This window comes from Lygodium microphyllum, chromosome 4 (genome assembly GCF_053477565.2).
Source record: "Lygodium microphyllum isolate KBCC chromosome 4, Lygodium_microphyllum_v1.1.10, whole genome shotgun sequence".
In the NCBI taxonomy this organism is placed as follows: domain Eukaryota; kingdom Viridiplantae; phylum Streptophyta; class Polypodiopsida; order Schizaeales; family Lygodiaceae; genus Lygodium; species Lygodium microphyllum.
This window is the reverse complement of record NC_141138.1, coordinates 151,736,762-151,747,578: the sequence shown is the minus strand read 5'-3', so window position 1 is coordinate 151,747,578 and position 10,817 is coordinate 151,736,762. Positions and strand designations below refer to the sequence as shown.

Below are 10,817 nucleotides of genomic sequence, written 5' to 3'. Positions count from 1 at the left end.
GAGACTGGGGATATCTTTCTGTATAGGATATCTTTCTGTGAAGATGTACATGATTGAAGATCCATTGGCAGGGCCTTTAGGCAATGCGTGGTTGGAACTTGGTGAGTGCCATGTGTGCATGATAGTACTCATGTGTAGCGTACATATATTCTTTCGCCCATTTAGAGTTTGTGATTTCGAGACTGGGGATACCTTTATGTATAGGAACATGTTCTTTACTCTCAAGAAGGTTGTGAATGTGTCCATCACTTATGTCTTGACGTTTGGTGTAGCCATGGAACAAAGCGAAGCCATAGGAGATATTCCCGACGTAGTGCTTTCGACTCCATTGAGTGTAGTGGATTCAGTTGAAATAAACAAAATGGCAACAACGTCATCTCTTCGGCACTTGCCAGCTTGGGTTCATTCGCATGGGTATGGAAGATAGTTTTGTTAATTGTGATTGCGTCAAAGTGCTACTATTTATATTTTTGGAGATGATTGTTTATATGTTTCATTGCAGCCAACGTATGAGCTCTAATAGAATGAATGTGCGAAAAATGAAAGAGGTGGCAAGGAGACAAGAGATACATGTTGCTAAATGTACAAGAGCTGCAAAGTTTCGAAGAAACACAAGGGCTACTTCGGACGCTTCGGACCTTAAAAAACTTGAGGCCAAGATGAATGAGTTGATGGAAATGCAGACGAGTTTATGTACGCGTGTTGATAGTGCGCTTGCCATGTACTCAATGGAGTTACATGAACAGACTAAAGGTCTGTATGGTGTTGTCAGCGAGACCAGACACACGCAGGGTGTTCTCCAGCAAGTGTCGACTGATTTGGGTGGTGAAGTAAGGGCACTTTCAGCAATTATTTCTGAGACAAGCAGATTAATGAATCTGCTGGTGAACGATATGTGGGCTTCCGTTTGGGGGCTTGGAGATGACCATGAACCTGTGATCTGCCAGAGGGGTTGTCGGTTGCCGTTCTTGCAGTTTCAAATGAATGTTAGTAGGTTTAATGCTTTGTTGCAACAATTGAGCCGTCAGATGAACGGTCGCATCTAAGAAGACTATGTATATGCAAAAATTGCTTGGGGTGGAACTTATAGGTTCAGATTGTGTTGCGTATTTTAAAGTGCATGGGCTGGCACTTTTTATGATAATATTTGCTTCTTTTTGTAAAGCCTACATGAAAAGTGCTAAGATGTGTAACACTTTTGATATAACAAAGCGTATTTGAGTAAAATGTATTGAGTGTGTATGACGTGATGTCTCTTTCTTGATATTTACATGGAGCAGATTTGATACTCCAATGATGGTTGGTATATTTAGATTTGATGTATTGTGTACATCGAATGTACGCAATACATTTAGTTTAGAAATCAAACCATGCCTTTGATAAAGTGTATTGATAGTCGTTTCTTCAGTTGCATGTTTACTTTCTTTTGTTAATTACCAAGGTTACTTCTATCTTAGCAACCAGGCTCTCTCTCTCTCTCTCTCTCTCTCTAATGGGCTGGTGTAGCGTCTTTTTACATTGATTGGGTTGTAGTGGTTTTGTGTCTTGATATTTAATCTTAAATTTACATATTTATATATTAAATGTGTGTATACGTTGATAATAGGTTTTGTGGCCAAGTGATCAATATGGGGTGTTCGCATCGAGCAACTGGGAGAGACTATGTATTGCGTGTTCGTAGGGACATGCTTACTTCCACGAGGTATGAGCGACGGCAGGTTGCTAGACTCAGGGCTCGGAAAGGGATTTTAGATCGTGGTAGATCCATTCAAAGAGACATTGAAAACCATTCGTTCCATGAGAAGATTCTAAATGGTCATTGTGAACTAGGCCAACCACAGTTTGGTATAGATGTGGCTAATGTTTTGCCATCACCGGATAGAACCATTAGGGGATTTCAAGCCCAACGACAGTTTGGTGTGGATTTGACGAATGCTTTGCCATTAGTGGGTGGTTGCAATGGTCTTAATCATGTGACTTTTGAGTCACATGTTAATAATGCTTCAATGTCTATGTGCCAACATGGGGGAAATCTTAGTGGAGTCGTTTGTGAGAGTGTGTCTCACCGTGTTGAATTTGTAAATGGGGATAATGAGCCAGTTGAACAGCATGTTGGTTTAGATTTTGGAAATCACCACAATGTGGAAAATTCCATGGCTAATGAGTCACGTGCTCATAATATTGCTGTTTTTGATCCCCAAAGTGGTGGATTGTGCTCCATTTTAAATGCTTTGCCTGCAACGGATGTTCACCCGGCAATGTCAATACTACTATTTCAAGAGCCGGATGTGCATTCCATGGGGAGTCTTTGTATGATGTGTGAAAGGTGTTCAGCTAAGTTGTGGAGATGCGAGACTCGGGTTCAAGGGTCGATTTTGTTTGGAAGACACTGTTGTCGAAATGGAAAAGTAATGTTGCCGCCGTTGCAACGTCCACCACAGCCATTGCATGATTTGTTGCATGGCATGCACCCTCAGAGTAGGATATTTAAAAACAGCATACGAGCATACAACAGCGCTCTTGCATTTGTATCACTCGGAGCTAATGTTGATGAGCTACCCGTTATCGGGAATGGTTACACCTTTAGAGTGCATGGGTCTGTTTATCACCGTATAGGTACTTTGCTTCCTGATGTGCAGCGTCAAGAAAGGCCAAGATTTGCACAACTGTATGTTTATGATACCGAGCATGAGTTGCTTAATAGACTGGGGGTTATGCATGATTTATTACCAAACTTGCTAGGGGAGCTTCAATGTATGATGCATCGACACAACATATATGCACGTGCTTTTAGGTCAGTGGGTTTGCAATTGCAAAATAATCCCGTGCAGGAACTAAGAATGAGTATTTTTGGTATTCAAAGAACCAGTAAACAATACTCTGCTCCTGCAGCAACTGAGGTTGCAGCTATCATGCTAGGGCAGGGTGACGAGGGTACTCTTGATCGTCGGGATATTCATGTTTACATTCGGGGTGGTCGATGTGTTGCTATTTCAAACTTGCATAGGGCATATATGCCAATGCTATATGTCCTCCTTTTTCCTATGGGGGATGATGGTTGGCATGTAAAGGTTCCCTACAGTAATGTTAGTGTTCCTGTTAACATATATGAATTGTCCAATAAAAATTGTGTTACCCAGATACAGTTTTATGCATTTCGTCTTCAAGTGCGTGAAGATACTGAGGTGTGCATATTGCGTGCTGGTCGACTATTGCAGCAATTTATTGTTGATGCTTATTGTAGTATAGAGCAATGCAGGTTAACTTGGTGTCGCCAGAATCAATCAGTGTTACGATCGGAGGCCTATAAAGGCTTAGCAGACATGGTGGGGGCAAACGATGATGGGACAATGCCGATTGTTGGTGCCTCTGTTGGCAAGAGGATAGTTTTACCGTCGTCATTCACAGGTGGACCAAGGCACATGTATCAATTATATCAGGATGCCATGGCTATAGTGCGATGTAAGGGAAAACCTGACCTTTTTATAACAATGACATGCAATCCAAAGTGGTTGGAGATTACTAATGCTTTATTGCCTGGGCAAAGTGCTTATGATCGTCCGGATTTGACTGCTCGCGTGTTTCATAAAAAGCATGCTGATTTGATGTGTACGTTGTTGCGAAAGGATCTCTTTGGAAAGGTTGCTGGCTATGTTACTGTGATTGAATTCCAAAAGAGGGGGCTACCACATTCTCATACTTTGCTAATTTTAGAGTCGTCTTTCAAACCTTCAGAAGCATGTCACTACGATAGACTGGTTTGTGCTGAGTTACCCAATAGAGTTAAGTTTCCAGCCTTATTTGAGACAATTTCAAAGTGTAACATTCATGGCCCTTGCGGAGGATTGAACCCCAAGAGTCCCTGTATGGACAAGGGTAGATGTACTAAAGATTACCCACGAAAATTAGTGGGCATGACGACAGTTGATAGTTCTGGCTATCCCGTTTATCGAAGACGAGATGATGGAAACTCTGTGATCATAAATGGTAATGTTATTGATAATCGATGGATTGTTCCATATAATCCATTCTTGAGTAAAAAATACAATGCACACATAAATGTAGAGGTTTGCTCGACAATTGCGGCTGTGAAGTATTTGTATAAGTATGTGTACAAGGGGCATGATCGTGCAACCGTCAAATTTTCTGTTGGGGTTGATTCAGTCCAGAATGGTGGCGATGCTCACGAGGTGGACGAGATACAAAGTTATTTGGATGCACGATATGTTTCTGCCTCTGAGGCATGTTGGCGGATCTATGACTATGCATTGCACGATGAAAAGCCTGATATACAATGTCTGCAGGTACACTTGCCTGGTGAGAACTATGTGGTGTTTCGGGATACAGATAGTATACCAGATGTTGTGCAAAATGAAGACCTTCAGAAAACTACTCTTACTGAATGGTTTGTGTGCAACCGCATTCATCCAGAGGCTAGGACTATTCGTTATCAAGACTTTCCAGTGTATTGGGTGTGGAATGCACGACATAAGATGTGGACTAGAAGGAAGCGTGGGAATACATGTGGTCGGATGTATTTTGTGGCGCCTACCTGTGGTGAGCTCTACTATTTGCGGATGCTTTTAACAGAGTGTCGGGGATGTACTTCTTTTGAAGATTTGCGTACTGTTGATAGCATGATTTGTGATACTTTTAGGGATGCTTGCATTGCAAGGGGCATGTTGGAGAGCGATGATGAATATGTTGTGTGCTTAGAGGAAGCTGCCTCTGTGCAAACTGGTGCTCAACTCCGAACTTTGTTTGTTGCAATTTTGGTCTTTTGTGAGCCAGCTCGGCCTGGCCATCTATGGGAAAGATTTATGGTGCAAATGGTAGAGGATATCATGTATAGATTGCAGTTACAGCACGTGCATGCCTCTCTTGGTGTTCTGCAGCGTGAGGCATCTAACATGGCTTTGTTGCATCTACAAGACCTTTTACGTCATGTAGGACGAAGACTTTGTGATTTTGATGGGTTGCCTGAACCTCATCAACCAAAATCACAACTACATGCTAACCCTCTTTTGCAAGATGAATATGCATACAACATATCAGAACAACATAGGGTTTCTGAATCCATGGAGGGAATGTTGAATGAAGGACAAAGAATTGCCTTCGGTGCAGTCATGGAAGCTGTTGATACAGATACTGGGGATGTATTCTTTTTGGATGGTCCTGGTGGGTCTGGAAAGACTTTCCTATACAAATGTTTGCTTGCGAAGGTACGCAGTGGTGGTCGCATAGCATTGGCAACAGCATCATGTGGCATTGCTGCCTTGCTTTTGCCAGGTGGTCGTACAGCTCACTCGCGGTTTAAAATCCCAGTAGAATTAAATAATCGATCCACTTGCAATATTCCTGTTCAAAGTGACCTTGCTCAGTTATTGAGACAAACAAGCCTTATTTTGTGGGATGAGGCTCCTATGACCCATCGACATGCCTTCGAAGCGGTTGATAGAACTCTAAGAGATGTTATGAGCTGTGATAAGCCATTTGGTGGAAAAGTTATTTTGTTTGGGGGAGATTTTAGACAAGTCTTGCCTGTTGTGGTAAAGGGAACACGTGAGGATATTGTTAATGCTGCATTGTGTTACTCTGATTTGTGGTGTTACATAAGGGTGCTAAGGCTATCTGGCAATATGCGAGTGTCGACAGCTGGTAGTGTGGTGGACAATGGGTTCATCTATTGGATTCAAGGAATAGGGGATGGAGTGGGTGTTACCGAAAGTTGTGATAAGTTGTGTGTCCCACCTGGCATGATATTAAAAGGGCACTCTATCGAAACACTGATTGATAGTGTCTACAGTGACGTGTCCAATGTGGGTGACTACACGTCGTATTTTAGTGAGCGAGCTATACTTGCCTCGCGGAATACAGAGGTGGCTACTTTGAATGATCGTGCATTGCAACTAATGCCAGGGGAGGTCAGGCAGTATTATAGTGCAGATTCAATTGCAGAGACCGACGACTCATTTTTGTACTCTGTTGAGTATTTAAATACATTAGACCTTGGAGGTGGATTTCCTCCTCATTTATTGCTGTTGAAGATAAATGCACCTATTATTCTTCTTAGAAACCTAAATCCAGGAAGGGGTATGTGTAACGGTACGCGATTGATATGCAGAGCTTTCAATAGGAAAGTGATAGATGCTCAGATAATAACAGGGGCAAATGTGGGCGAACGAGTTTTTATTCCCCGTATTACTTTTATTTCAAATGCTACACATTTGCCATTTACTATGAAGCGGAGACAGTTTCCCATCCGGTTGGCATTCGCTATGACAATCAACAAGTCACAGGGGCAAACTTTGTTCATTGTTGGGCTTTATCTAAAGGCACCAGTGTTTACACATGGTCAACTGTATGTTGCATTTTCAAGGGTAAAATCTTCGCATGGTGTGAAAGTGCTATTAGGTGAAGAGGATGGGGGTATGACCACAAACATTGTATACAAGGATGTTCTCCGAAAGGTGCAATAATGTGCATTACTTTCTTTGCGGAGATGTAGTTATTGACGACCATGTAGGTACATTGGTTTTTGCATATATATGACCATGCAGGGAAGTTGGTTTTACATATGTGTGAATTGCTCTCTATGCGCTGTTTGGTTGGCATATACTCTTGGAAGTGTAATTTTTTCATATTTCACTATTCATTTAACTTTTGCAGATGCCTACCCTGGAGTGGCACTATTACCCAGCTTCTGACTATCAAAAGGAGCTGCAATGCACATTACTCACTATAGCTCCTGATAATATCATAAGAAGAACACTTGCAAGGGTCATCGAGCATTTATATGATGATGTTAATATTGACATCAAGCTCCCAGTTTTTATTGAAGTTGTACATTGTGGATACACACAATGTTTTCGGGTGCATATGTACGAGGTTGACCATAAGAAGAGATTTCAACGCTCCCATACAGATAAGATACCGAGGCATTGGTTTAAGTATGGGTTCAAAGATTTGGGTTGTTTTGTGACACTGCATCAACGTTTGTCAGTACCTACGGAGTGGTTCACAAATGTTCGACCAGGTATTATTGTTATTGGGATGGAATGAACTTTGTTAGTTGTTCCATGTACTTATATTGTAATTTTTGTTCTAATGCAGGTGGTGAAGAGAGAGGTAGGACCGTTGCATCGCCCATGCGATTACCAATGGAAACTGTGGAATCGTGCAATGCTTCACCTTCACATATTTTGCTCAAGGAGGAGGATTTTGTTAATGATTCCTCGAAGAAAAGGAAGATTTCTTTCCATTAGGCGTCTTTGAGACATTGTCTTTTTTTGTAGGCATCGGCCATTTGCCTATGGTACTTAGAAATACGTCGGTGCCTTATGCTTGGCCTTTGTGGCTTCATTTTGACTAGGTCTCTTATGGAAATTATTTTTTGTGGTGCTTAGTCTCTGCCTCAATTATAAGTAAGTACGTGTAACATTGTTATTCCACGTACTTACTTATACCGTTGCATTGCCGATGTGATTACTAATGGAAACCATGAAAGCATTCCCGACTTCGCCTTCTCGTGTTTTTCTCAACGAGAAAGATTTTGTTAATGATTAGTCAAAAATCTTTGTTTCTATTAGGCATCTTCGAGACATTGTCTTTTTTGTAGGCATCAGCCATTTGCCTATGGTGCTTAAAAACACTTGCGTACCTTATACTTGGCCTTTGTGGCTTCGTTTTTCAGTATTGTGCTGTTGTTTCTAATTATCGCATGTGCAAGCATATAATTTCTTACATTTATGTCGAGAGGAATGTTTGTAGGTATGGTGCATGGAAGAGATTGTTTTTATGTTTGGCATTTTGCGTTGCATTGCCGATGTGATTACGAATGGAAACTATGGAAGCATTCCTGGCTTCGCCTTCTCGTGTTTTTCTCAACGAGGAAGATTTTGTTAATGATTAGTCAAAAATCTTTGTTTCTATTAGGCATCTTCGAGACATTGTCTTTTTTGTTGGCATTAGCCATTTGCCTATGGTGCTTAAAAACACTTGCGTACCTTATACTTGGTCTTTGTGGCTTCGTTTTTCAGTATTGTGCTGTTGTTTCTAATTATCGCATGTGCAAGCATATAATTTCTTACATTTATGTCGAGAGGAATGTTTGTAGGTATGGTGCATGGAAGAGATTGTTTTTATGTTTGGCATTTTGTGTTACATTGGTGTGTGTGTGTGTGAGACATAGAGAGGGTGCTTAGAGAGAGAGAGAGAGAGAGAGAGAGAGAGAGAGAGAGAGGTTGAGAGTGATTGAGTGAGTGTGGATATAGAGGGGGGAGGTGTAAATGGGATCAAAGATAGAGGGGTTGTGAGTAGAGGAGAGTAAAGTATGTGATGTTTTTGTGATAGCATTTCCCACTGTGCGATAGGGAAGTGAGCGGCAGCTTCACTTCCCTTGCACCCCGCTTCGCGGCGGGATAGCGTTCTTCGCGCGCAAGGAACGCTAGTACATAATATCTAAGGTATCAAGGTAGGTACATTATAGTGAATGAGTATCAATTATTTCAAACAAATGTAATGGATAGATATTAAGGTCAAACTTGTCACATTTACTCTACATAGGAACATTAGACATAGGCAGCATTATACATGAGAACAGTCACAACAAGGAGACTACAACTTTGTATTTTTGTTTCTCTCTTACGCACAAAGCACATGGGCTAGCGATGTACATTTAGCAAATGAAAATGCATTGCATTCATCCATGGTTGAATTCGAGAGCCATGCACACAGGTTGAGATAGGCGATTGACAACCAGAAATGTGTAGCTTGCCACCTACTCATGTATGATGTCCGAGCAGGAGTTCTCGAGCCTCACTTGGTGCAACTCCTGTTGCTTGCGCGAGTCTTGTTCACCCTGTAATGCGCATTGCAGAAACCCTTTTACCGAAAGAAAGAAGCACTAAGGCACTAGCCCAAAATTAAAGAGGAAGCGGAAAACGAAGTGTGTGAAAATGTGTGTTGGTATATTAAGGTGGAAAAGCGATACAAAATTTGGGGGCTGTTGGCCGCTTTGTTGGGATGGGACTAAAAAGAAGTTTCCTTGGGATGGGATTAGCAAGAAGATTCCGGACTGCACTGCACGGCATGGAAAACGGTGTTTTATTTGCAACCAGTACGGGATGGGTCGTAGAGAATAGGCTTCAGCCGGAGATGGGCACGTCGGTGATGGCGGGCTGGTTGGGCTGCTGAGTCTGGCACTTGGGCACGGTGATGGTGAGCACCCCATTCTCCACGCGGGCGCTCATCTCCTCGGGCTTGGCGTTGTCGGGCAGGCGGAAGCGCCTCAGGAAGCTGCAGTGTGCCCGCTCCACGTGGTGCCACTTGTCGCCCTCCTGCTTCTCCTCCTTCCTGCTGTGCTCGCCGCCGCTGATGCACAGCACGCGCCCGTCCTCCACCTGCACCTTCATCTCCTCTTTCTTCAGCCCCGGCAGGTCGGCCTAGAAGATGTGGGCCTCGGGCATCTCTTTCCAATCCACCTGAGTGTTGGCCACGGCCGATGCCTCGCGGGTCAGGTGCCACGACGGCTCGCTGTCCAGGAGGCGAAAGGGCCAGTCAGCAAAAGTCCTGCTGAAGAGGGCGGAGCTGCTGGCCGGGAAGGGATTCCAGGAGAAGGGGTCGAAGATGGCGCCGCTCTGGCCAAAGAATGGGCTCAATGCCATATTCTAATCGCTCTGCTGGCTTAGCCTGCACTGCTTGCGCGTCTGAGAGATCAGGGAGCGTGTGTGGGGAGTGGAAATAGAGATAAAACGTTGTATAGTGGCGTAGGCTACAGCCTATGAGACGGTGGGTGCTGATTTGAGGTGAGGGAGGCGGGATCAGCTGCTCCGATTCGTCTCTGATGGCCCCGATCGCGGCTCGGCCTTCCTTTTAAAGAGGCTCCTAGGAGCCCTGCGATGTCTGTCCCCGAGAACTCTAGAACGGCCCAGAGGGTTCGGTTCGGGAACCCTCTAGGCAGAAAGCTCCCTTTCTTTTAAACTTGCCTAATTCTAAAGGCACGGTCATGTCCATGTAACCTCTTACCGACTCCCTTCCAAGCGGCTGCCGAACATCCATTTGGGAGAGGCAACATCTAGTAATGAATGTTTCGATACCGACTCCCTTCCAAGCGGCTGCCGAACATCCATTTGGAAGAGGCAACATCTTGTAATGAATGTTTCGACTCTCAAACACATATGGAAGAAGAAAAGGAAGTGCAAGAAAGTCGGGGGGGGGGGGGGGGGGGGGGGGGAGAGCCAAATATGACAAAATCAAAGGTAATGGACACCAAGAAATCTAATGTCTTCTAGAAACTTCTAAAAGATTCGAGAAAGTGCTAGAAGGTTCTAGAACATTACTTGGAGGTTTTAGAAAACTCCTTATATCAAGACTTATATAAGCATGGCTCATATCACTGGTTATGTTAGTAATGCCTATATCATCAATGATATCATCATCCTTTTACTAGCGCTTATATCATCTCATATCTAGAAGCTTCCCCTCAACCTTCTTAACTCTAGTATAAATAGGGGTCTTGGGCTACCTGCCTTTCAATCTTGCCAAACTGATATGAGAGGAGCAAGAACTTGGCAAAGGGCATCACAATGAAGATGTGCTAGTGATTCTTCATCGTCATAGATACACTTTTTTTACCCCTACACCATTTTTAGTCATACCTCTCATATAGTAAATCATTATTAAGTATGTGACACCATAGCATAGATGAAAGAAAACTTTAAAAATGTTATCAACATCTACCAATATGCCATTGAGCTCAGCTGCTTTCATCTTGTGCAAAAAATTGTGAAGACTTGGTTATAGAGCTTGCATTTTCT

The 10,817-nt window shown here is 43.1% G+C and overlaps 3 protein-coding genes across 3 annotated transcripts; 1 reads left to right on the top strand and 2 right to left on the bottom strand.

The window, feature by feature from the left end:
* The first annotated feature begins 5,078 nt into the window (after nt 1-5,078).
* LOC148037779 (uncharacterized) lies at nt 5,079-8,424 on the top strand. Its single transcript, XM_087677156.1, has 4 exons — nt 5,079-5,677; nt 5,798-5,977; nt 6,125-6,380; nt 8,353-8,424. Exons 1-4 carry the CDS (start codon nt 5,079-5,081, stop codon nt 8,422-8,424), a joined length of 1,107 nt encoding a protein of 368 aa, XP_087533282.1.
* A 722-nt stretch (nt 8,425-9,146) lies between these two features.
* Nucleotides 9,147-9,413, bottom strand: LOC148037778 (17.7 kDa class I heat shock protein-like). Its single transcript, XM_087677356.1, has one exon. It carries the CDS (start codon nt 9,411-9,413, stop codon nt 9,147-9,149), a length of 267 nt encoding a protein of 88 aa, XP_087533482.1.
* A 30-nt stretch (nt 9,414-9,443) lies between these two features.
* Nucleotides 9,444-9,665, bottom strand: LOC148037777 (18.2 kDa class I heat shock protein-like). The gene has a single exon (XM_087677357.1). The coding sequence runs from the start codon at nt 9,663-9,665 to the stop codon at nt 9,444-9,446; it is 222 nt and encodes a 73-aa protein (XP_087533483.1).
* Nucleotides 9,666-10,817: the final 1,152 nt, after the last annotated feature.

Coding starts and splice junctions, on each gene's coding strand:
- LOC148037779 (XM_087677156.1), top strand. CDS start 5,079: ATGGAGGGAATGTTGAATGAAGGACAAAGAATTGCCTTCGGTGCAGTC. Junction 5,678..5,797: donor GGTAGTGTGGTGGACAATGG/GTTCATCTATTG, acceptor ACTGATTGATAG/TGTCTACAGTGACGTGTCCA. Junction 5,978..6,124: donor GAGACCGACGACTCATTTTT/GTACTCTGTTGA, acceptor ATTGATATGCAG/AGCTTTCAATAGGAAAGTGA.
- LOC148037777 (XM_087677357.1), bottom strand. CDS start 9,665: ATGGCATTGAGCCCATTCTTTGGCCAGAGCGGCGCCATCTTCGACCCC.
- LOC148037778 (XM_087677356.1), bottom strand. CDS start 9,413: ATGAAGGTGCAGGTGGAGGACGGGCGCGTGCTGTGCATCAGCGGCGGC.